The sequence below is a fragment of the Cinclus cinclus genome, chromosome 1, assembly GCF_963662255.1.
Source record: "Cinclus cinclus chromosome 1, bCinCin1.1, whole genome shotgun sequence".
NCBI lineage: Eukaryota > Metazoa > Chordata > Aves > Passeriformes > Cinclidae > Cinclus > Cinclus cinclus.
The window spans coordinates 865,057-886,635 of NC_085046.1; the positions used below are offsets into that span (position 1 = coordinate 865,057).

Consider the following 21,579-nt stretch of genomic DNA (forward strand, 5'->3'; position numbering starts at 1 on the left):
GCGGTAGGGGACCGGGACCGAGACGGGAACGGGACGGGAACGGGACGGGAACGGGACGGGAACAGGTGCGGAAACGCCAACGCGGCCCATCGGGGCTCGGCGGTTCCGCCACCGTCAGCGCCGACGCCGCGTCCCGCCGCCCGGCCGCGCGCCGTCACCCCGGTGCGGCATCACTCAATCACCGCCATCCCTCGCGCTGCTGAGGCCTCGGCGGCAGCAGCACCAGGAACAGCACCGGGAACAGCACCGGGAGCAGCATCGGGAACAGCTGCCGCCGCGTTTCCCGAGGGCCAGGACGGTGCCGGTGCCATGAAGGAGGACCGCCCGCATTCCGTCGACCTGGGTGAGGCACCGGGGCCATCCCGGCACCGGTCCTGGCGGTGCCGGTCCTGACCTGGCTTCGCCGGGCTGGTGCCGGGAGCAGGAGGTCACGGGGTGGCTCTGGGGTCCCCACGGGAGCACACCGTCTGCCTGTACCCATCACCACGGGCAGCCAGCCCTAGCCTGTTGTGACCGATGTCATCACGGGTGGCATCTCCGTTGGCCTCGCCGGTGGCATCATTGTCCCGCCTCTTGTCTCTGTGACAGGTTACGCCATCACCAAACCCGACATCCTGGCCGAGGTGGAGCGAAGGGACGAGGGGGTGGCGGCGGCGGCAGCGGGGCGTTACGGGGAGCACCAGAGCCCCCGGACACATGCGACACCCGCCGGCCCCTCCCAGGGTGAGCCGGACACGGGGACGGGCGGGATCGTGGCCACCTGGGACCAGGAACGGGAGTCGGGCGCTGGGCCGGATCCTGCCGAGCCGGGGACTTGGTCCCGCGGGATTCCCGGTGAGGCGGCCACTCCCCAGCGCGCTCCTGCCTCCACAGGGGACTGGCAGGGGAAGGAGGTGAAGAGCGAGGACGGGGTGTCCCCACCGCCCTGCTCCCCCCCGTCCCGCCACGCCGGCACCACCGACTCCCTCGTCCCCCTGCGGGAACGAGACTGCAGCTACTGCGGTGTCCTCGAGCCGGAGCGGAATCCCGGTGTCGGTAACGGGGGATTCATCGCCGCACCCCCCTCCTTCGAGAGCCGCCGCTGCCGGCCCGGGGAGCGGCCGCTGGATTGTGCCGAGTGCGGCCGAGGAGGCGTCGGGCAGAAGCCGGACCTGGTGCGGCACCGGCTGGGGCGCGGCACGGAGCTCGGCTACGGCTGCGGCCGCTGCTGCGGGAGAGGCCTCGCCGAGCCGGTGGGGCTGGGGGCCGCGGGCAGCCCCCACCGCCTGGGCCCCTGCCCCGGGCGCTCCCCGGGCACGGCTGAGGGAGCGACGGCAGCGCCGCGGAAGGAACGGAAGGAGCTGTCGCTGACCGAGAAGGTGCGCGTGCTGGAGATGCTGGAGGGCCCCAAGGTGTCGCAGAGCGAGCTGGCCAAGCGCTTCGGGGTGTCACAGCCCCAGATCTGCCGCATCATCAAGAACAAGGAGCGCATCCTGAGCGAGTGGTACCGAAACGGCGACCCCGAGCGCAAGCGCAAGCGGGAGGGGAAGGACGCGGCGCTGGAGGCCGCGCTGCTGCGCTGGGTGGAGGGTGTCCGCACCGCCGACCTGCCCGTGGGGCGCCCGCTGCTGCAGCTCAGGGCCAGGCACCTGGCCCGACCCGATCCCGAGCCCAGCGGCGGCTGGCTGGCTCGCCTGGGCACCCGCCACGGCCTCGCCGGCAAGAAACCCCCGGCGGAGAAAGGGGATGCGGAGCAGCCCACGGCGGAGCACTGGGCCGGTGCGGTGCTGCCCGGGCTGCTCCGCAGCTACGCGCCCGCCGAGATCTTCGCTTGCGGGGAGACCGCGGTGCTGCTCCCGGCCGGCAAGGGCGAGGGCCCCGGCGAGCGGCTGATGCTGCTGCTGTGCGCCAACGCCAGCGGCTCGGAGAAGGTGCCGCTGCGGGCGGTGGGGGACAACCCCCGGCCACGCTGCCTGCGAGGAGTCAACCTGGAGCAGATGCCGTGGAGCTACCGCGCCGGCAGCCTGGCCGGCCTGACCGCCCCGCTGTTCGCCGAGTGGCTGCGGGAGTTCAACGAGGGGAAGCGGCGCCAGGGCAAGAGCGTCCTCCTCCTCCTGGCCAAGCACGAGGCGCACCCCTACCTCCAGCTGTCCAACGTCAGGATGGTCTTTGTCCCGCCGGCCGCCGCCCTGGCCCAGCCCCTGGACCGCGGCATCGCCAGCGACCTCAAGGGCCACTACCGGCGCCGGCTGCTGCGGTGGCTGCCGGCGGAGCGCGGCGCGGGCCAGCCCAGCCTGCTGGATGTGCTGCACATGCTGGCGCAAGCCTGGGGCGATGTTCACCCGGGGCTCATCGCCGGCTGCTTCCGCGCCGCCGGCTTCACCCCCGACGCCGGCGCTGAGGCCGTGTCCCTGACCTCGGCACCCGGCCTGCTCAGCCGGGAGCAGCTGCAGCGCGACGGGGACCCGGCGGAGGCGGACGGGGACGAGGGCACGGCCGAGGGCGAGGACGCGGGCGAGCTGGCGGCCGTGCCGCCCTGCCCCTCGGAGCGGGAGGTCTGGAGGAGCCTGGCCACGCTGCGGAGGTACCTGGAGTGCCAGGCCACCTCGCCGGACCTCTTCCAGGCCTTCTACGAGCTGGAGGATGCGGTGCACATGGTGTCAGCCGGCGCTGGGCGAGCCTTCTTTGGGGACACCCCTCCCAAACAGTGACCCGCTTGTGCCCGTCAGAGGGACTGGTGTTCACTGGGGCCGTCACCGGCCCGGCCTGGCCACTGTTCCCTGCAGTTGTGCCGTGGGGTTTGCCGTGGATCTGTATCCCCCTTGGGATCACTGTGTGTGCGTGCTGTGGAGCCCCCACACTCCGGGTGTCACCCGTGGGGCAGTGTCAGTGCTGGGGACACAAACCTGCTGCCAGAACCTTCTCCCAGAGGGTGGCTGCTGTAGCCAGCAGGAAACGATGTGGAGCTGCTGCCAGTGGGGATTTGCCCTGAGTGGGGTAGTTGTGACTGCCGTGGGAGGATGTGGGTGGTGCTGGAGTGTCCCTGTGCTGGGGACAGCAGCTCCTTCCCGTGGGGGAATCGTGTGCCACCGGCTGCTGTCACCATGTGGTGCCTGGAGGATTGTTACAGGCATTAAAAAGTTGGGATTCAGCAAAGTGAAGCACGGGTGGTTTTATTCTACTGTCACACCCACTGTGAGTGGGGCAGAGCTCCCCGGAGTTGCTGGGAGCAGTGGGGCCACCCCAAACCCCTCTCTCCCCTCCTGGGGACACCGTGGACCCCACAGCCACCGAGAGCAGTGTCATTCCCACCCGGGTACCAGGGCCATGGCAGCACCTGTTAGCAGGCAGTGAGGACCTGGCTGACCACCCTGTCCTGGCTGTGCCAGACTTGGTGGCACCCACGGGCACCCTGGGGTCCCTTGCACGGCCCCCCGTGTGCACTGTGAACCGTGTCCCCCCACACCGGGGTCCCTGAGGTGGGACGGGGTATGGGGATGACCCTCTGCTTGTTTACAGAGAGTCAGGGGCTGCTGGAGGTCACCGGGCCACCAGGCAGGGACAGAAGTGTCCCCAGACGTCCAGGAGGCACAGGGATGGAGGCCGCAGGGGGATCCCCACACTGATACAGAGTCACGGGTGGGCATGAAGCACCCAGGGAAGAGGGGTGCAGCAGGTGCGACCCCCCATGGGACTAACCATCACGGGGATGCAGGGATGGGGGGCACGGTGGGATTCCCCACCGGGACACAGCCCCACAGGGACACCCGCAGCATCCTCGGGAGCGGGATACAGGGATTTATCACCCCGGGGTGGGTAGCCACAGTGGGGACCCGCGGGGGATGGAACGCAGGGATGTCCCGTTCCGGTGGGACGTCCCCTCCCGCAGGGATATCCCGTTCCGGTGGGATGTCCCGTTCCGGTGGGCCGTCCCCTCCCTCGGGCATTGTCCCCTCCCTCGGGGATGTCCGCGCTGCCCGGTCCCGCCCCCGCCCGTTCGCGGCGGTGCCGCCAGGGGGGGCCCGCGGGCGGCGGTGTCGCGCAGGGCCCGCGCCGGCGCTCGGAGGAAATGAAGGCGAGTTCCGCCGAGGCGGGAGCCATTACCCGCCGCCGGACCTGAGCCCCCCCTCCCGCCGCCGCCGGGGCCCCGCTCCGCGCCCCCCGCGCCCCGCACGCCCGTCCCGGCGCAGGTAAGCGCTGCCCCGGGCCCGGGGGCTGCCGGCGCGGCGGGGGGAGCCGCGGGGCCGCTCTCGGTGCCCGCCCCGCGCCCCCGCCCGCGGGGGGATCCCGAATGGGGGGTGGGGGGTGTGCTCCGCGGGGCAGGCCCCGGCCCGGCCGCTTTGTCCCCGGGCGGAGAAGAGCGAACAAAGCCCGGGAAGGGCAGCGCTCAGCCCCCCCCCCCCCCGGGCCCCGCGGGTGTGGGCGCTGCCGGGGGGGCCCCGAGGATGAAGAGGGGGCTCGGGGCATGGCGGGGCCGTCAGAGGCCGCTCGGGGCCGCGGGCTCTGCGCGGGGCTGGCGCGGCTCTGCTGGGGCTCGGTGGGGGCTGAGGGCGCGATGGGAGGTCGGGGTGGGCGTCGTGGGCTTTGCTGTGGTCCTCGTGGGAACTTGAGGTGTGCGCACCTGGTCCAGGTGTGCACCGTGGCCAACGGCTTCATCGTGGACTTGGAGCGCTTGCTACGGGCAAGGTTTTTGACGTGGTCCCACCTTCCTCACGAGGAGTTTGGGGTGTTCACCGTGGCCGCGGTGTTTAGCGTGGCCGAGGTCTTTGCCGTGGCCCCAGGGTGCTCAGTGGGAGCTCCAGGTGTGCACCGTGGCCGAGGTCTTTGCTGTGTCTGCAGCGTCCTCGCTGGAAGCTTGGGGTGTTCACCACAGTCAAGGTCTTTTCTGTGGTGCCGAGGTCCTCACCGCGCTCTTCAGGTGTTCATCACGGCCAAGGCCTTGGCCAAGGTCTTCATTATGGCTTTGCAACGCTTGCCGTGGCCTCGGTCATTGTCCTGGTGCCAGGGTGCTCCCTGCGAGCTTGAGCTGCTCACCGTGGCCAAGGGGTGAGCCTTGGCTGTGGCCCTGGGGCTCTCGCTGTGACCATGGGTTTCACCACGACCCCAAGGTCCTCGGCGGGAGCTTGAGGTGCTCACTGGGGTCTTGATGTTCTCCCCATGGCCAAGACCCTTGCCAAGGCCTGCTTCTTGCCCGAGGTCTTGAGGAGCTCACCATGGCCAGCACCCCTGGACCTGTGCTTCAGGTCTTGGTCAGCACCGTGGCCCCAAGGCCCTGGCTGGGAACCTGAAGTGCTCGTCGTGCCCAAGAGTTTCCCCATCGTAGCGTGGCATTGCCACGATCCCCTTGCTGTGGCCTTGGGGTACCCCCGTTACACTCAGCTCCTCGGCACCCTCTGAGGCAGGTGCCGTGCCCGAGGCGCTCACCGCGACCCCTCACAGTGTTCCTGACACGCAGCACGGCCAGGTCCCTGTCCGCGACCCCCGTGGCACCTGCCTGGGGGCTCCCGGGTGCCTCTGGCTGGAGAGAGCCGGGGGGCCCTCGCTGTCCCCCCCGTGCTGCCGCCAGCCACCGCTGCCCTTTCCTTTTCTCCCCTCCCAGGTGCTCTCGAGCCGGGCGAGGCGATGCGGTGCGCCCGTGCCGCGTGCTGTGCCGAAGCGGCTCTTTAGATCCTCCCCGGCCCAAGCCTCCCCTGCCATGGATGCCTCCGGGGCTCTTGCTTCGGCTCCCTCCTCCGCGGCTCCCTCGGGCTCCCGCAGCCCCATGTTGCCCCCAGGAGCTGACAGAGAGGAGTGGGGACCGAGGTTCAATTGTGCCCCTTCCACCTCTGCCGCAGCCTCGCAGGCGATGCCAGCGTCTGGCCGGAAGAGGAAGGCCAACTTCTCCAATGACGAGACCGAGACGCTGGTCTGGAATGTGGTCCGGCACTTCAGCGCCCTGTACGGGTCCGAGGCCCTGCGGGCTCACCCCGTGCGGCGGAAGCAGCTCTGGACCCAAATCCAAAGCCGCGTCAACTTCCTGGGCTACACGGAACGCTCCATCGACGACCTCAAGCACAAGTGGCGTGACCTGCGGCTGGACGTCAAGAAGAAAATCACCTCCAAGAAGCACCTGCCCGTGAACCGTGCCGGGGGGCCGCTCCACAAGCCGCGCCTCACGCCCCTGGAGAAGATGGTGGCTTCCACCTTCCTGCAGGCCAGCCACGACTCAGAGCCCGAGATCATCCTGGACCCAGGTCAGTGGTGCTGGTTCTGTGGGCAGGGGGGGGTTGGAGCGCTGGCTGCGCTCTCTGTCCAGCCGTGCTGGCATTCTGAGCTGGCTGGTGTGGAATTGTGGAAAGGGACTCTGGGGTTTGTGTTGGGATTGCAGCATCTGCCAGAGTCACTGTCCTGTTGTACCCCGAGTGCCAGCCACCGGGGTAGGGAACTGCATGTGTTGGGATTAGAAATCCTCTGTGGCAATAACCTGGGGTCAGTGAGTTGTAGAAATTCCAGAGTGGTTTGAGTTGAAAGGGATCTTAAAGCTCATCCCGTTCCACCCTGCGCCATGGGCAGGGACACCTTCCACTACCCCAGGTTGCTCCAAGCCCCATCCAACCTGACCTTGGACACTTCAGGGATCCAGGGGCAGCCACAGCTTCTCTGGGAAAACTCTGCCAGATCAACAGGATTGGTAGGAACACTTCAAGCTTTGCAGGAGCGGGTCTTTTTTGTTCTTCTTTCTTCTTTTTTTTTTAATTTGTTGCTGTTTGATCCCAGAGTGGCCTCTCTGGTTTCACTGGGGGTATCATAGACTCCGTCCATGAGGCCCAGACTCAGCTGTCCCTGATCCAGACACCACACCGGTGGTGTGTGCCAAGCACAGGGTTCTAGGCTGAAGGAAGAAATCCTTTGTAATGGCATGAAGCTGTGCTAGGGGAGGGCCAGGCTGGAAATCACAAAAATGTTCTTCCCTCAGAGGGAAGGCACTGCCCTGGCTCCCCAGGGAATCATCACAGCTCCAACCCTGCCAGAGCTCCAGGAACACTTGGACAGCGCTCTCAGGGATGCACAGGGTGGCATTTTGGGGTGTCTGTGCAGGGCCAGGAGTTGGATCGATGATCCTTGTGAGTCCCTCCCAGCTCAGGTTATTCCCCAGCCCCGTGATTCTCTGGCACTAGGGGGTGTCAGCCCCCGGGGGTTCAGGATGGTGCTGGGGCAGGTGAGGCTGAGCGATGACACGGAACGGCCTTGCCGGAGCATCCGTACCTCGGGGCCGCCGTGTCCCCGTCAGCTGAGGCCACATCCTCTGTGTCCCACAGATCTGTTCTTCCCCGGCGCATCCAAGCAGCCCTTCATGCACCTGCAGCCCGGCGTGAGCCACCCCAGCATCTACATCGACACCAACGGGCAGCCCTCGGCCCTGCCCGACGTGGAGGGCTCGGCCGTGCCGCGCCTGCCGGGACAGAGCCCCGACCCCGCCGGCGTCTGCGAGTACGGCCGAGGAGAGGGGCAGGGCGGCTCCGGTACGGCGGGAACGGCACGGGCTGGGGAGCTGGGAGCAGGGGTGGATGGAGATCCGCTGGGTCAGGATGGGGTTTGCGTGGAGAGCTGTGGGGTCAGGATGGTGATCCGCTGGGGCAGGGTAGAGATCTGCTGGGAAGTGTGGGGTCTGGATGGAGATCCTCTGACAGCAGAGTTTAGTTGAAGATCCAGTGGCAGTGGGGTTCTGGATGGAAATCTGCTGGGAATGGAGATCCTCTGACTCAGGATGGAGATCCAGTGGGTCAGGATGGAGATCCGCTGGTTCAGGATGGAGATCCGGTGGGTCAGGATGGAGATCCACTGGGAGCGGGGTTTGAATGGACATCCTCTGGCAGCAGGGTTTGCTTGAAGATCCAGTGGCAGTGGGGTTCTGGATGTGTTGGGAGTGGAGTCAGGATGGAGATCCGCTGGGTCAGGATGGAGATCCGCTGGGATCCATGTGCCAGGGAGGGCCTGGGGCCAGGGCAGTGCTGCAGCTCACTGGAGGTTTTTCTTCTCCCGCAGCCGAGTCGGGACCGGAGCTGCGCACTCCAGACGCTTCGGCCATCTCCCCATCCCTGCGGAACGAGTCCCTGGTCTCCTACGCCTCCATGTCGGAGGAGGAGGAACGGGAAGGCCGGGAGGTGGAGAGGGGCCACGGTGGGGCCGCGGGGATGCAGCCGGGGCCCGAGGCCCCCCTGTCCGCGGAGGAGGACGTGAAACTGTCCCGCCAGGCCATGCTGATCCGCCGGTGCAGCTCCCAGGGCTCCGTCACTTCCCTGCCCGAGGACTCCCTCAACCCCGCGGACGCTCACTCGGACTGGGGGCACGAGGGGGTGTCCGACCTGCCCGCCCTGGGCCGCGGGCTCGACTCGGCGCATCCCGAGGAGCAGGCGGGGGGCCCGGGCCCGGAGGTGGGCGCCTTGCCCAGGGTACTGATGGGGCCCACCTGGGAGAAGGCTCCGGCGGAGGAGGAGCCCCCGGCCCGTTCCCCGCTGCACGGCGCCCTGACCGAGGAATCGCTGCCCTCCTCCGCCTCCCCGCCGGGAGACGCCCCGGCCGCCGCCGGCGCCGCCCGCGGGCTGGGCTGCTCCCGCCTGCGCGAGGACCGCCGCGAGAGCTGGAGGACTAGCATCCATCACCTGCTCGACCTGGAGGAGCAGTGGGACCAGCTGTACCACCAGGAGCTGGCCATGTGGCAGGAGGAGCGGGCCACCCAGCGCGAGGAGCGGGCGCGGGATCGGGAGCTGCAGTTCCGCCTGCTCGGCGTCCTCACGGACATCCGCGACGAGCTGCGCTACCTGCGCCAGGAGCGCGCCGGCACCCGCCAGAGCCCGGCCCCGGCACCCCCCGAGCCCCGCCGCGACCCCAGCCCGCTCCTCGAGCAGCCCAAAGCCGAGCCCGGCTTCCCCGAGCCGCCGGCCGGGAGCGCCGGCTGGGCAGACACCGCCGTGCCCGGCCGGAGCCCCTTCGGGACCCGCGGCCGGGGCCGGCGCCGCGGGCGGCCGCGCGGCTCCGCTTCCCGACACAGACGCCTCTTCCTCACCAACAGCTAGGGACGGGCGGGAGCCGCTCCGCCACGGACACGGAGTGCCCGCGGCCGCCCCGGGGGGACGGTGTGCGGTTACGCGGGCGGCACCCGGATGGATCCCCGCGGGAAGGGACGGAGGACGGGTGGCCGGCGCTGCCCCGGCCTGCCGCGGGCTCGGAGCGCTCCGGGCAGGTGGCCCGCGTGTCCCCCGGGCCGGCGAGGTGCGGGAGCGCCCCGAGGTGACGCCCGCGGGGGACGCGTGTGACAGCGCGGCGCGACAGCGCTAGTCCAGTAGGATTTACTACCTGTCGGGGGGTGGGAGTTAGGAACACTTAGTCGCTGACGTGCGAATATTTTATGCAAATCATTTAATGACATAATTTGCATATAACCACAAAACTTCTGTTAAAAAAAAAAGCCTCCAAAAAACCCCAGAAAATACGGTTTTGTGTGTGATCTCTGTGTGTGGTGGGGGAGGGAACTGGGCTGGTGGGGGTCGTTTGACCCATGGCTCTGCAGCCCTGAAAGGGGACAAGGCCATGGGACAAACGAGCTTCACCCGGGTCCTTTGGGGCAGCCCAGCACCCTGGGATCAGAGCTGGGGAACAGGAGCTGTCCAGGAAACAGCAGCTCTGTGGATCTGGAGAGGGGTGAGGGCATTCACGTCTGGGGGGGAATGTGAAGGGTCCCCTGCCCAGGAGTGTTTGGGGTCCCCCAGGCATTGTGCAGTGTCCCCAGTTCTGAGGGTCCCCAGGAACGCGCAGGGCCCTGCCAGCCTGACAGGTTCCAGGAGTGTGTAATGTCCCGAGGGAGTGTCCAAGGTCCCCAGCAGTGTCCAGTGTCCCCAGGGAGCGTGGAGAGTTCCTGATTTCATTCAAAGCCCCTTGGGCAGCATGCAGGGTCCCCAGGGAGTGTCTAAATTCCCCAGCAGCATCCCCAGGGAGCGTGCAGTGTCCCCAAGTATTGTCCAGCATTCCCAGAGTGTGTGCAGGATTCCCAGGAAGTGTCCAAGGTCCCCAGCAGCATTTGGGGTCCCCAGGCAAGGTGCAGTGTCCCCAGCAGTGCTTGGGGACCCCAGTGGTGTGCAGGGTCCCTGGCATCATGCAAGGCCCCTGGACAGTGTGCAGGGTCCCCAGGGGATGCCCAAGGAATTCCCATGGCAGGTACAGTGTCCCCACAGCATGTGCAGTGTCCCCAGGGCACCCCAGCACTGCACCCCCTTTTCTCCCTGCTCCATCTCCAGCACTGCTGAACCCTCTGTGCTGTGTCCCCTGTGCTGTCCCCTCTTCCAGACGCCAGCATCCAGTGCCCCTTGTCCTGCTCAGCGACAGCTCCTTCCCTCCCAGGCAGGGTGGGACAGGAGGGTGCAGCTCTGAGGGAGGGGATAGTGGGGCAGCAGGAGCTGTGACGTTTGCAGGGTCACCCAGCTCTGGTCGTGGCTTCCCAGGAGGATGGTGACACCCAGCTCGGGGATCCCCAGGCTACCTGAGAAAGAGCCCTGGATTCACGTGGCTGTGGGGAAAAGCAAATTGTATGAAATAAATCCTATCCCCAAATCAGTGGTAGGAGGGACCTGGGGATGGGTCAAGGACAGGGAACAGGAAGGACCTAGGGATGGGTCAGTGACAGGAATGGGGGTCTCCACACAGCCCCGCCGGCACGAGGCCACCACAGCCGGCGATTCCTGAGCCTCCACAACCCCGGACCCACAGCGCTGCCATTCCCACTACCCCGTGTCCCACCACGACATTCCCACTTTCCCATCCCGCTGCCGCTGCCTTCCCACGGCGCAGGACCCCGGGGACGGGGCGGGAACGCGGCCACAGAGCACGGGGAACCCGCGGCGGGGGTGCTGAAGGCTCTGCAGCCCAGCACGACTTTATTCCGTATCGCTTCGTCCATACAAAACTACACCCCAAGCACTGTACAGCGGGACTGCGCGGGGAGAGGGGGGCAGTAAAAATAAGCATCGGGGGCGAGGGGACAGAGCGGCAGGCGGGGGCGGCGCAGGGGGACACGGCGGGGGCTGCCCCCCACCCCGTGCGGCGACATCGTCCGTGGGGGGAGCGCTGGGGGGTGAAGTGTCCGTCCGTGGCGGGGGACCCGGGGGGCTCATCCTCCACCCCGGGGCTCCCCGCCTGCCCCCCGCCCCGGCCGGGCGCCTCGATTTTGGTCGGAAGCTGCGTGGCCGGTGGCTATCCCCGTCCCGGGGGGGGTGACAGTCCGCGGCGGGGTGACCCCTAATCCCCGGGGGGCAGGATCCCGGGCGGGGGCAGCGGCGGCGGCCCCGCCTCGGCGCTGTGGACCCGCTGGTGATCCTTGAGCGATTCCTTGTAGCGGAAGCTGCGGCCGCAGGCGGGGCACTGGTACGGGCGCTCCCCGGTGTGGATGCGCTGGTGCTTGAGCAGGTTCTGCTTGCGGATGAAGCTCTTGCCGCACTGGGCGCAGGCGAAGGGGCGCTCCCCGGTGTGCAGCCGCTGGTGGTTCTGCAGGTGTTCCTTGCGGCTGTAGCACTTGCCGCACTCGGAGCACTTGTAGGGCCGCTCGCCGCGATGGATCATCTGGTGCCGCACCAGCCCCGAGTGGCAATTGAAGCTCTTGCCGCACTCGGCGCACGGGTAGGGCCGCTCGGCCGCGTGGCTGCGCTGGTGGATCCGCAGGCTCTTCTTGCCGCTGAAGCTCTTCCCGCACTCGGCGCAGCCGTGCGGCCGCTCCTCGCCGGGGCCCGGCGGCGCCGCGGGGACGCTCCCGGTATCGGTCCCCGGGCCCGGCTCGGGACCCGGAGCTTTGCCCAGTCTGTGCTGCGCCGGTAGAGCCACCGCCGCTGGCACCGCTGCCTGTCCCTCGGGGGTCCCGAAGCCCGTGCCGGGGAAGAGCAGCTCCGCGGAGCTGCCCGGCAAACCCACCTCCTCGGGGGGCTCGGCGTGGGGGCACCGCTCCTCCGTCTTCACCAGCAGCCCCTCGCTGGCTGCAGGGGACAGAGAGACTGGTCAGGCCTACCGGGGACGCTGGGGATTGTCCCCCAGGTCACAGCTCGTCCTGTGGAGGGGTGCTCCCCCCACCCCAGCCCCATGGTGGGGATCGCTCACCAGGACCAGGGCCCGGGGGCAGCATCTCCCTCTCGGGCAGCTCCCAGGGCTCCCGGACACAGGGCTCTTCCTCCTGCTTGATCCACGACAAGAAGTCGTGCGCGGTGATCAGGGCGTCCGCGCCTGCAGGGAGGGACAGGGACGGGGACAGGGACTCAGCCACGTGGGGCCGCACCCTGCTCCGGGAGGCGGGGGAGGGAATGGCTCCGGTGGGTGCAGGCTCAGCCCCGGGCTCACCCGCACAGGGGTCTGGTGGCATCACCCGCTCCTCAGGGAACTGCTGCTCCCCCACGAAAGCCACCTCCTGCTTGATCCGGGACAGGATGTCGGAGGTGGAGATCAGCGACTCTGTTCACAAGGAGAGCCTTGGCCAGGACCGGGATGGAGCCACACTGTGACCCACGGACACCACACCCTGCACTGTGTGACCCCTGGACTCCGGCCTCTGGGGACATCCCCATCCCACAGCAGCTACGGACATCCAACACCCCGAGGGAGCTGTGGGGACAGGTGACTGTGGGACAGCCCTTGGGAATGAGTGACTGTGGGACAGCCCTTGGGGACAGGCACCACCCCTGGGAATAGATGACTGTGGCAGAACCCACTGGCGACAGGTGACAATGGCACAGTTGATGGGGCTGGGTGACTGTGACACAGCCCATGGGCTCTGGCAACAACGTGGTGGCAGCAGGGGACACGTGGATCTCCCGGTGATGGATACCCAAGATCTCCAGCACAGCCATCACGGATTTGCTAGGGTGACTCACGGCAGTTCCCAGTCACAGCTGGAGAACTGGGCCCACTGGGATTAGGACTGTTAGGGAAGCTGGAGGGAGGTCCCTGGGGTGAGGAGGGTGGGGGAACAGGAGGTGAGGACAGTGGGGACGGGTCCCCTCCTGCAGTGCCTCACCCGCGCAGGCGTCCGGCGGCAGCTCCCTCTGCTCCAGCTCCCGCTGCTCAGGGACACAGGGACCGTCCCCACGCTCACTGCGGGGCTGTGCCTCGCTTCTGGAGAGGGCCCCATCTGCCAGGGACACAGAACGCTGTCACCCCATGTCTGTCACACCCTCCCTGTCTCCCAGGCTTTGGGTGTCTCCCCTGGCAGAGAACATGGCTAAATGCCACAGCAGCTCCATGCTGGAGGTAGTGCAGACACTCAGGTCCTGGGGGACAAGGACCTTCAGCAGCCCTCTGGGCAGCACTGGCAGGGCAGGATGTGTCACCCTGTCCCCACACACAGCATGAGCTATGGAGCGTTCCCTCTGGAACGGGTGGTCCCAGGACACAGCGAGTGCCACCACTGACCATTGGCAAGGAACCAGGGCACCCAGGCTGGGGACCCACTGAGGAGACACAGCCATCACTCCATCCTGCCAGGAGAGGGGGAACAAGGTCATTTACCCAGGGACAGCAAAGCCTCATAGTTCTCCTTCACCAGGTTGTTGTACAGCTCTTTCTGCCACTCCTCCAGGTTCTTCCACTCCTCCGCTGAGAAGTAGACGGCGATGTCAACAAATGTCACTGGCACCTGTGGGGACAAGACCCCTCGGCTCAGCGGCGTCCACTCCCCAGGGAAACCGAGGGTCCCCCTACTGTCCTGCAGCCCCCTGGGACACTTTACCTTGGGGACCTCGCCCCGGGGGCCGGGAGGCAGCCGCAGCACCCAGAAGTTCCTGTTCTTCAGGAGATTCTCCACGTTCTCCAGGCGCCGCTGCAGCAGCCCGTACTCCTGGATGAGGGTGCCCAGCACGGCCCACTTGCTCTCCAGCTGGTTCCCAAATTCCATGGCTGTCTTCTCGCAGTCCAGGAGCTTCTTCTCGGCCGTGCCGGAGCGGCCCTCCAGGCTGAGCAGGCGGGTGGCCAGGAGGTCGATCTTCCTCTCCATGGCCTGCACCGTGGCCACCACGGTCCAGAGCGAGGCCTCAGCGGAGTGGAGCTGCGCCTCCCGCACGTGCGCCCGCTCCGGCAGCAGCGGCGGCTGCAGCGGCATCAGGTGAGGGGCCTCCATGTTCCACTCCTGCACCTGGGCCACGGGGAGGGTACGAGTGGGAGGAGACCCACGGTCACCCCCTGGAGCTTCTGTTCCCCATTTCCAGGGCTTTTGGCCACCAACAGCCCCAGAACTGCAAGGGGACCCCTGTGTGCGGCGCCCGCCGGCATGAGGGGACAGTGAGTGGCAGTCCAGGGTGGCCGTGGGGTCAGTGCCCATTTCTGTCCCCATGGAACACCTGCCAGAACTAGGTAGGTCACCGTGGTGACCCCCTTCCAACTTGTCACCCTGATCCCCAATCCCTTGGGAGCCACTCCTGGGTCTGCCCGGGCTGGAACCTACTCATGAGAAGAATGGGACTGGGTGGGCAGGGAGCAGCCAGGGCAAGTATGGACCAGGGGTTTCCAGGGACACCTTGGGAACATAAAGGGACATACCAGGACAGAGGTGCCTGGGGCGTCCCTGGGCTGAAGCCTCCTCAGAGCATCCCGGGACACCCCGGGGCATCCCGGGGGCACGGGGATATCCCGGGGCAGAGGTGCCCGGGGACACGCTGGGAACACACGGGCATCCCGGGTCAGCGGGGCATCCCGGGAGCACTGGGGACATCCCGGGGCACCCCGAGGGCACGTGGACATCCCGGGTCAGCGGTGCCCGGCACCTCCCGGGGACGCACCGACATCCCGGGGCAGGGGTGCTCAGCCACATCCCGGGGCCACCGCGGCTCTGGTCCCCGGAGGCGGCGGGGGCCCCGCGGGCCGGGGGTACCGGAGGGTCCCGGCCGGGGCGCGCGGGCCGGGCCGGGCGGCGGCGGGAGCGGGGCGGGCGGGGCGGCTCCGCCTGCGGCCGTGCCCGGTGCCGGTGCCGGTGGCGGTGCCCCGGGCCGCGCTTACCTGGGCGGGCGCCCACTCGGCCATGGCCCCGCGGAGCTGGGCCGGGCCCCGGCGGCCGCGGCCGGGGCTGGGGTTGGGGCCGGGCGGCGGCGGCGGCGAGCGCGGAGCGGGGCCGGGCCGGGGCCGGGGCCGGGAGCGGGGCCGGGGCCGCTGTCGCTGCCTGCGCACGGGCCGGGCCCCGCCGCCCCGCCGAGCAGCCACGGGCAGCCGGGGAATCGCATCCGCCTCCTCCGGGCTGGGCGGCAGCGGGCGGGGAGCGGCGGCGGCGCGGAGCGCGGAGCACTGCCGCCTACCGGCACCGGGAGCGGCTCCGCCACCGGCACCGGGAGCGGCCCCGGCACCGCCACCGGCTCTGCCACCGGCACTGGCGCCGGCACGGCCGCGGGTACGGGCGCTGGCACCCTCAGTGGCACCGGTGCACCGGTACCGGCACCTCCGGCACTGCCACCGGCACCGGCATTGGCACCGCCGTGGGAATTGGTACGGGCTGTAGCACCAGCACCAGCCTCTGCATCCACATCAGCACCGACGCTGGCAGTGGACTGGATTTGGGTCCAGGGAACACAGATTTGGGTGGCAACGAGGGCCAGGAGAGGGAGAGGACTTGACCCCCCACACCAGGACCCCTGTCCTGGCCTCAAGACCTTCGTGATTTTGGGTTTGGGAACCATCCTGTGTGCTCATCCTGACCCTGGAACCTTTCACTTTAACGGTGCCAGGCCAGGGAAAAGTGTTACAGTCCCACCTTCCCGGGATTATCCCGAGAAAAGCTCCTCCAGTGCCTCGGTGTTCAAGGATCCATATGGATGGGCCATGAGGGGGGCTCCTCTGGACAGGGAGTGGGATGACCCCAGCCCCGGGGAAAGGGAGAGGGATGGAACAAGAAGGGTTAACGGGCCGAGCAGCGTCACGGGAACCTGAGCAGCCATTTCCCTCCGGGATGTCATGAATCCCTGCCCCCTCCAGCACTGTCCCCCAGCTGGGACGCCCCAAGCCGCCCAGACCCTGCCCCGTGGCCCCAGGGCCGAGCCTTTTTCATGAAGATATTTTCTCCAATATCGAATCCAAATATGATTTCCATTTCCAGTTTTCCTGTCCCTGTTCCCTGGGAACAGAGCCTGACCCCTCCCTGGCTGTCCCCTCCTGTCAGGGACTTGTGCAGAGCCACAAGTTCCCCCCGAGCCTCCTTTGCTCCAGGCTGAGCCCCTTTCCCAGCTCCCTCAGCCTCTTAAGGTTTCTTCATCTCAGCCATGGATTCACCTGCTGCCAGCACTGACAGCTTTTGCTTGGTTTATTCCCAAATTTTCCAAACCTCTCTTACCACGCAGGTGATATTTCTCTGGGAATATTAGTTCCTCCTGGGAGAAGCTTTGATGCCCAGGACAGCACCTGCTGAAGATTCCACTCTTTGTGGCAGTGGGGAGTTAAAGCTGGCTCTGACACAACAGGTTTGCCCCCTCAGGAGTGAGGGGTGCTGGGGCCTGGAGCATCCCATGGGATCCAGTGGTCAGGAGACAGAGGAACCATCCCCTCTGTGGGAATGGAGTTGTGTTCCAGTCCAGGAGGAAACTTTCCTTCCTGCTGGGGCTCTCAGAGGGCTGGCAGCAGTGGAGGATGTCCAGGCTGTAACATCACATCCCACACTGGAGCATCCCAGTCTGGGGACAAGGGATGGAGGGACAGGACACAGGGAATGGCTTCCCACTGCCAGAGGGCAGGGATGGGTGGGATGTTGGGATGGAATTGTTCCCTGTGAGGGTGGGGAGGCCCTGGCATAGGGTGCCCAGAGCAGCTGTGGATGTTCCCTGGATCCCTGGCAGTGTCCCAGGCCAGGCTGGACAGGGCTTGGAGCAGTCTGGGACAGTGGAAGGTATCCCTGCTGTGGCAGGGGTGGAATGGGATGACCTTTAACATCCCTTCCTGGGATTTAACATCCCACTCTGGGATTCTATGAGGAATAAAAGCAAAGCCAACCCCCAGGACTTTACTTATGAGAAGGAAACAATGAGAAACCTGTGCCAAAATGTTTTTTGGGACATTATTCCTGTACCTGGGATGGGGCAGGATGCCTTGGGGCCAAGTGTATTTTCCCAGTCCTGCTTAGAACTCCTGGAATTCCAGCACAGCACCAGATGTGTTCTCTGCTGCTCCTCAGGGGCTGCTGAGCCTGGAGACTTCATTCCAGCTGGAGTGTGTGACTAAGGACACCCCTCTTGGCACTCAACTGGAATATTCAAAAATGTTGACAACCACCAGCACACTGGGAGAAAACACAAAATCCCCATGTGCTGCCTCCACAGGTCTCCCTTTCCTCTCACCTTCTCCCTGCTGCATTTCCACTTCCCAGAGGAACATCACTGACACACTGTACACACATTCAGAATATATCCACGGGTTTTTTCCCCAAGAATTTCAGAAACCAAAGCAGAATCTCACCCCACAGGAAAACATGGGGTCAATATAAAAATAGAACCCAAAAATAGAGTTAGTTCTGCAGGTACAGTAATGAGAGAGTAGTTTCAGTGGGAAAATAATGCCTGGAAGCAGTTGCTTCAAACATCAGCTTACAATCCCATTCCCAGTTCTTCATTTTTCAATCCTGAAAACTTCCAGTGTTTCCCTGTGCTACTCTGGGTGCTCTCCAGCATGTGTTGTTTGGTGCACCAGGTTTTTTTAATGCCCCTTTTTGGTACAGCCAATGCTGCTCTATCCAACTCCTGCTCCAAGGAGGAGCTGGATGGAGCATGGTAAGAATGGCAGGAATGATACACAGGAATTAATCATTAGACCAGCTGAAACTGAACCAGAACTCAAACCAATTTCTGAAAACTGCCTTATCCCCCAAGTGTAATCCACTCGGGACTACAAACCCCACCTCTGAGTAAAGCAGGATTTTTGAGAGCTGACTGCACATGTCTACCCCAGGCAGGTTGGGAATGTGGGAATGTGTTATGAGGTGGCTGTGGAGGGGGGGTTTCCCTTTGGCACAGGCTGCTGCCTGCTGTGGGCACACCGGTGCCTCAGCAGGTACACGTGGCGGGCAAAGCTCTTCCCGCACTCCGTGCAGATGAACCACGGCACCGCCGCGTCCTCGGGCTGGCCCTGGTGGTACAGCAGGAACTGCCTGAACTCATCCACCTCCTGCCCTGCCAGGACACTGCCACTGCTCCTGATTCCCACGGGACTGGCTGGGTTTGTTGCCGGGTTTGTTGCCGGGTTGTGGCGGCTCCCCGATGTTTCCCCCTGGTCCGAGCCGTGGCAGTGCAGGGTTTGGGTTGCTCCTGAGGATGTCCCGTTCAGCTGTGTGCCTCCTGCACCCTGGATCACAGCATCACCGTGGCCTGGAATGAGAAGATTCCAAACATTCCCTGTATGTGATGTGACACAACACAAATCTCCGAAGGACAACAATTCCCCATTCTGGACAAAACCTCTGAGTTTTGGGTTTAAAAAACAAAACAAAACAAAACAAAAAAAAAGCAGGGATGAGCTGGAATCCCCCATCCCTTCAATCCTACCAATTTCAAGGTGCTGCCAGTGACTTCCCACACCTGCACACACCTGTGCTGAGGCTGGCAGGAATTTTTTTTTCCTCCAAATCCTGCAGATCCTTGACCCACGCCGCTTGTCCTGCTGGGGTATGGCTTTTGGAAACAGGAGAGTCTGAACACGGAACAGAAAAAACCACGGGAATTATGGTTATTAATATTCCCCCCGATGGTTTTTCAGCAAATCCCTGCATCACCCACTCTCTAAAGAGCATCTCTGTTATTCCTGGAAAAGACCCAATGAGGAGGGAGCAGCAGCAGCTGCCCTGGTGTCTAAAAGGGTGTCTGGGATGCAGGTGAACAGGATTTGTGCTCCAACTTTTATAAAATATTCCAGAAATTACACCCAGAAGGTTGAAGATTAAATGTTGAAAAGTGCAAGGTCTCGGATTTGAGCCTTAACCACAATTTCAGCTGCCTGGTGCTGGATTTTATGGTTCAGTCCTGTCTTTTTCCCAGCTAATTCCTCCTTGCGCAATGCCCCCAATTTCACCAGGTTCTTCTAGGAATCAACCCTAGGAATTACCTGAATGCTGAGAAGCCAGGGAGGGCTCACAGCTTGAGATTTAAAATATCAGTGACTTCAAGTGAACATATATTTGGGCATTTAAAGCTAATTAACAAGATTCCTTCATTTTCTGAGCATCAATCACATTATTTCACTATTTCAGCATCAAAGTAGTTCAATTCTCTTCAATGAATCCCAAATTCAGACACACATCAGGGCCTGAGGAAAACATAGCCTCACTGTAATTAATGAGGGTGGAGGATTAATGATCCTGCGTGCCACTGCAGCTCCTGTATCCAAACCTTTTCCACCTCATGTTCCTTTTTTGTGTTGGCAGCTGCATTCCCTGGGATCCTAAACTGTCCTTCGACCTTTTAAAGGAAAATTGTGGAGCTTCTTGTCTCTCACAAAGATTCACAAGCACTTAAAAGATTAATTCTCTAAAAAAGCAGGGATTTGAGGAGTGACAAGAGCCAGGCTAGACCCAGAGTGTGTCCCTTTGGAGAGGGAAAACTGACCTTTTCCCATTCTGATGATAGATCCGTATTTCTCCTTCAGCAATTGCTTATAAAATTCATTCTGCCAGTCCTCCAGACGTGGCCACTGAGGAAGCATATCAGGGACCTGAAAAGCAAAATGTTCCTCAGTCAGGGGAGCTGTGAATCCCTGAAAACCCTCTTATCCCAACAGTTTAAACACGTGGGCACCTCCCAGCTGCTCCCAGCAATGTCTGTGCTATGTGTAAGCAGCATATTAATGAAGGATTTTACATAAGAACCTTCTACTGTTAATCCAGAATGAGAGAAAAGGCTCTAAAGCGATGTGACTCAGCCAGAACAATGATTTGCTCCAACAACTGGGTCAGAAATTAGTCATAAAAAACAGATATCCGTGGTCAGCATCCACACCCAGCCCCCTCAGGGAATGTGGCTCTTCCTTCAATGAAAAATAAAATAATTCAGTGTTTTAAATAAACTCTGAGGCAGTGCCATGATCTGTCAGTTCTGCCTGGAAAAGCTCCACCCTGGTAATGAAAGCTTATTATTAAGGAATAACAATATTATTATTATTAGTTAAACCCCCTAAGGGATATTTTTCCAAGCTGCTTCCAAGGCTTTACATGCAAATCTCCCCTTTAATTTAATTTATTGCCACTATCCAGCCCCTCAATTACCCCACAGGGCTCGGAAATCCGGATCCTTTTTCGGGTTTTGCTCCTCATCACGCCGTCGAAAGCCTGGGGGGTCCCCACGAGCCAGGTCCCATCCACCCCCAGGATGAATTTGTTGGGAACAGCTTCCTTCAGCAGGCGCCGTCTCTTGCGGATTTTCAGAGGATCTGTCTTGAAGGAGCTGTCCTCAAAATGCTCGGAGCACAGGCACTGGTATCTGGAGGGGGTCTCCATGTCCCGGCCCATGTTTTGGATCCACTGCCTCAGGAGGGGTTTGTTTTGTAGGGGGAATCCATAAAAACTGACCGAGCTGTTCTTGTAGATCCCGCTCGAGGCGTTGTGGCAGTTCAGGGCAGCGCAGTAACCCATTGTCACACACCAGCAACGGGGGGAAAAACCCCAAAAAACCACACCAGGGACAAAGTTTAGGGAGTTCCTAATCAACCTCAGTCCCAAAGATGTCTAAATTTCTCCCAAACCCCCGTGGTTTTGGCAAAGAGGAGGAGCTGAGGTGGTTGAGTGAAACATGGAATGCAACTCGCCACAGGAGCTCCCCACGGAGAGGAGCCAGGTCTGTCCCAACTGCTTTAAATTAACGATCTGAAAAGGGAAAAGCAGCTTTAAAATCAGCTTAATGCCACCTGAATATGCAGATTTACATTAAATTGTTCCCTGTGGTATGCACACAGACGTGAGCTTTGTTCATCTGTGCATCCATGAGGGAGCCTGAGCTCCAAAGGGTATCCAGCACACAACACAGGGCTGAGAGACAAATAATTCCCAAAAAATGAAAGTTTGGGGTGTGATGTCCCCCATTGTATCAGAGGAGAGTCTCAGGGGTGTCAATCAGTGAGGAGATCTTTGGACATGAACACTAAAAAAGGGAATAAACCATTCAGGGATCCTGCTCTGAAGAGGAGGAGATCCCAAGGTTTGAGGATGCCCGTGGTTAAAAAGGAACAAGGATCGGAAGGTCCAAAAAAAAGCTCACAAAGCTTGACTATTAAACTCAGCATGGAAATTAGTATTTTTGCCCTTATCTTCTGGCAATAAGAGGAACAAAAGACTAATAGAAAAGAGGGAATAGAGAGAGGGAGAACAGATGGGAGAGGGAAGGAGATCACCAGTCCTGGCTCCAGCACTGATCCTGTCCTGAGGGCACATTTTCACACCCTGGAAGTTTTCCCTGCCCTGGAATTAGGTTTGTCCTTTCTCATGTAAATGAGTAATGATGAACAGCCCCGTATCCCAGAGCTTTCTGGAAAGCTTTGGGGGTGTTGAGCAACCTTCCCTGGATCAATCTTTGGCTGACACTGTGCCCCTTTCCCGACCCCATTCCTGCAATGCCTTTTTCCTCTGCCCTTATCTCC

General features: G+C 63.2%; 3 protein-coding genes across 3 annotated transcripts; 2 read left to right on the forward strand and 1 right to left on the reverse strand.

Moving 5' to 3' along the window:
- Nucleotides 1–29: 29 nt before the first annotated feature.
- On the forward strand, nt 30–3,101 carry LOC134051642 (tigger transposable element-derived protein 3-like). Its single transcript, XM_062505548.1, has 3 exons — nt 30–343; nt 589–723; nt 874–3,101. Exons 1-3 carry the CDS (start codon nt 310–312, stop codon nt 2,688–2,690), a joined length of 1,986 nt encoding a protein of 661 aa, XP_062361532.1. The 5' UTR covers nt 30–309; the 3' UTR covers nt 2,691–3,101.
- A 1,343-nt stretch (nt 3,102–4,444) lies between these two features.
- Nucleotides 4,445–9,351, forward strand: LOC134051458 (uncharacterized). The gene is made up of 5 exons (XM_062505199.1): nt 4,445–4,781; nt 4,878–5,025; nt 5,359–6,212; nt 7,278–7,481; nt 8,005–9,351. The coding sequence occupies exons 1-5, from the start codon at nt 4,445–4,447 to the stop codon at nt 9,033–9,035; spliced, it is 2,574 nt and encodes an 857-aa protein (XP_062361183.1). The 3' UTR covers nt 9,036–9,351.
- Nucleotides 9,352–11,250: 1,899 nt separating this feature from the next.
- On the reverse strand, nt 11,251–20,578 carry LOC134051468 (zinc finger protein 282-like). The gene is given in 11 exon segments (XM_062505212.1): nt 11,251–11,996; nt 12,064–12,222; nt 12,337–12,447; nt 13,010–13,123; nt 13,501–13,627; nt 13,721–14,122; nt 14,983–15,141; nt 15,144–15,513; nt 17,996–18,323; nt 19,557–19,662; nt 20,213–20,578. Coding segments are annotated over 11 exon segments (2,988 nt in total).
- Between the last annotated feature and the right edge of the window lie 1,001 nt (nt 20,579–21,579).

Bases quoted from the DNA above. Each gene is read 5' to 3' on its own strand.
- LOC134051642 (XM_062505548.1), top strand. From the start codon at position 310: ATGAAGGAGGACCGCCCGCATTCCGTCGACCTGG. The intron at 344-588 runs GTGAGGCACCGG...TCTCTGTGACAG, and splicing joins CCCGCATTCCGTCGACCTGG to GTTACGCCATCACCAAACCC. The intron at 724-873 runs GTGAGCCGGACA...CTGCCTCCACAG, and splicing joins ACCCGCCGGCCCCTCCCAGG to GGGACTGGCAGGGGAAGGAG.
- LOC134051458 (XM_062505199.1), top strand. From the start codon at position 4,445: ATGGCGGGGCCGTCAGAGGCCGCTCGGGGCCGCGGGCTCTGCGCGGGG. The intron at 5,026-5,358 runs GTGAGCCTTGGC...CGTTACACTCAG, and splicing joins CTGCTCACCGTGGCCAAGGG to CTCCTCGGCACCCTCTGAGG. The intron at 6,213-7,277 runs GTCAGTGGTGCT...TGTGTCCCACAG, and splicing joins CGAGATCATCCTGGACCCAG to ATCTGTTCTTCCCCGGCGCA.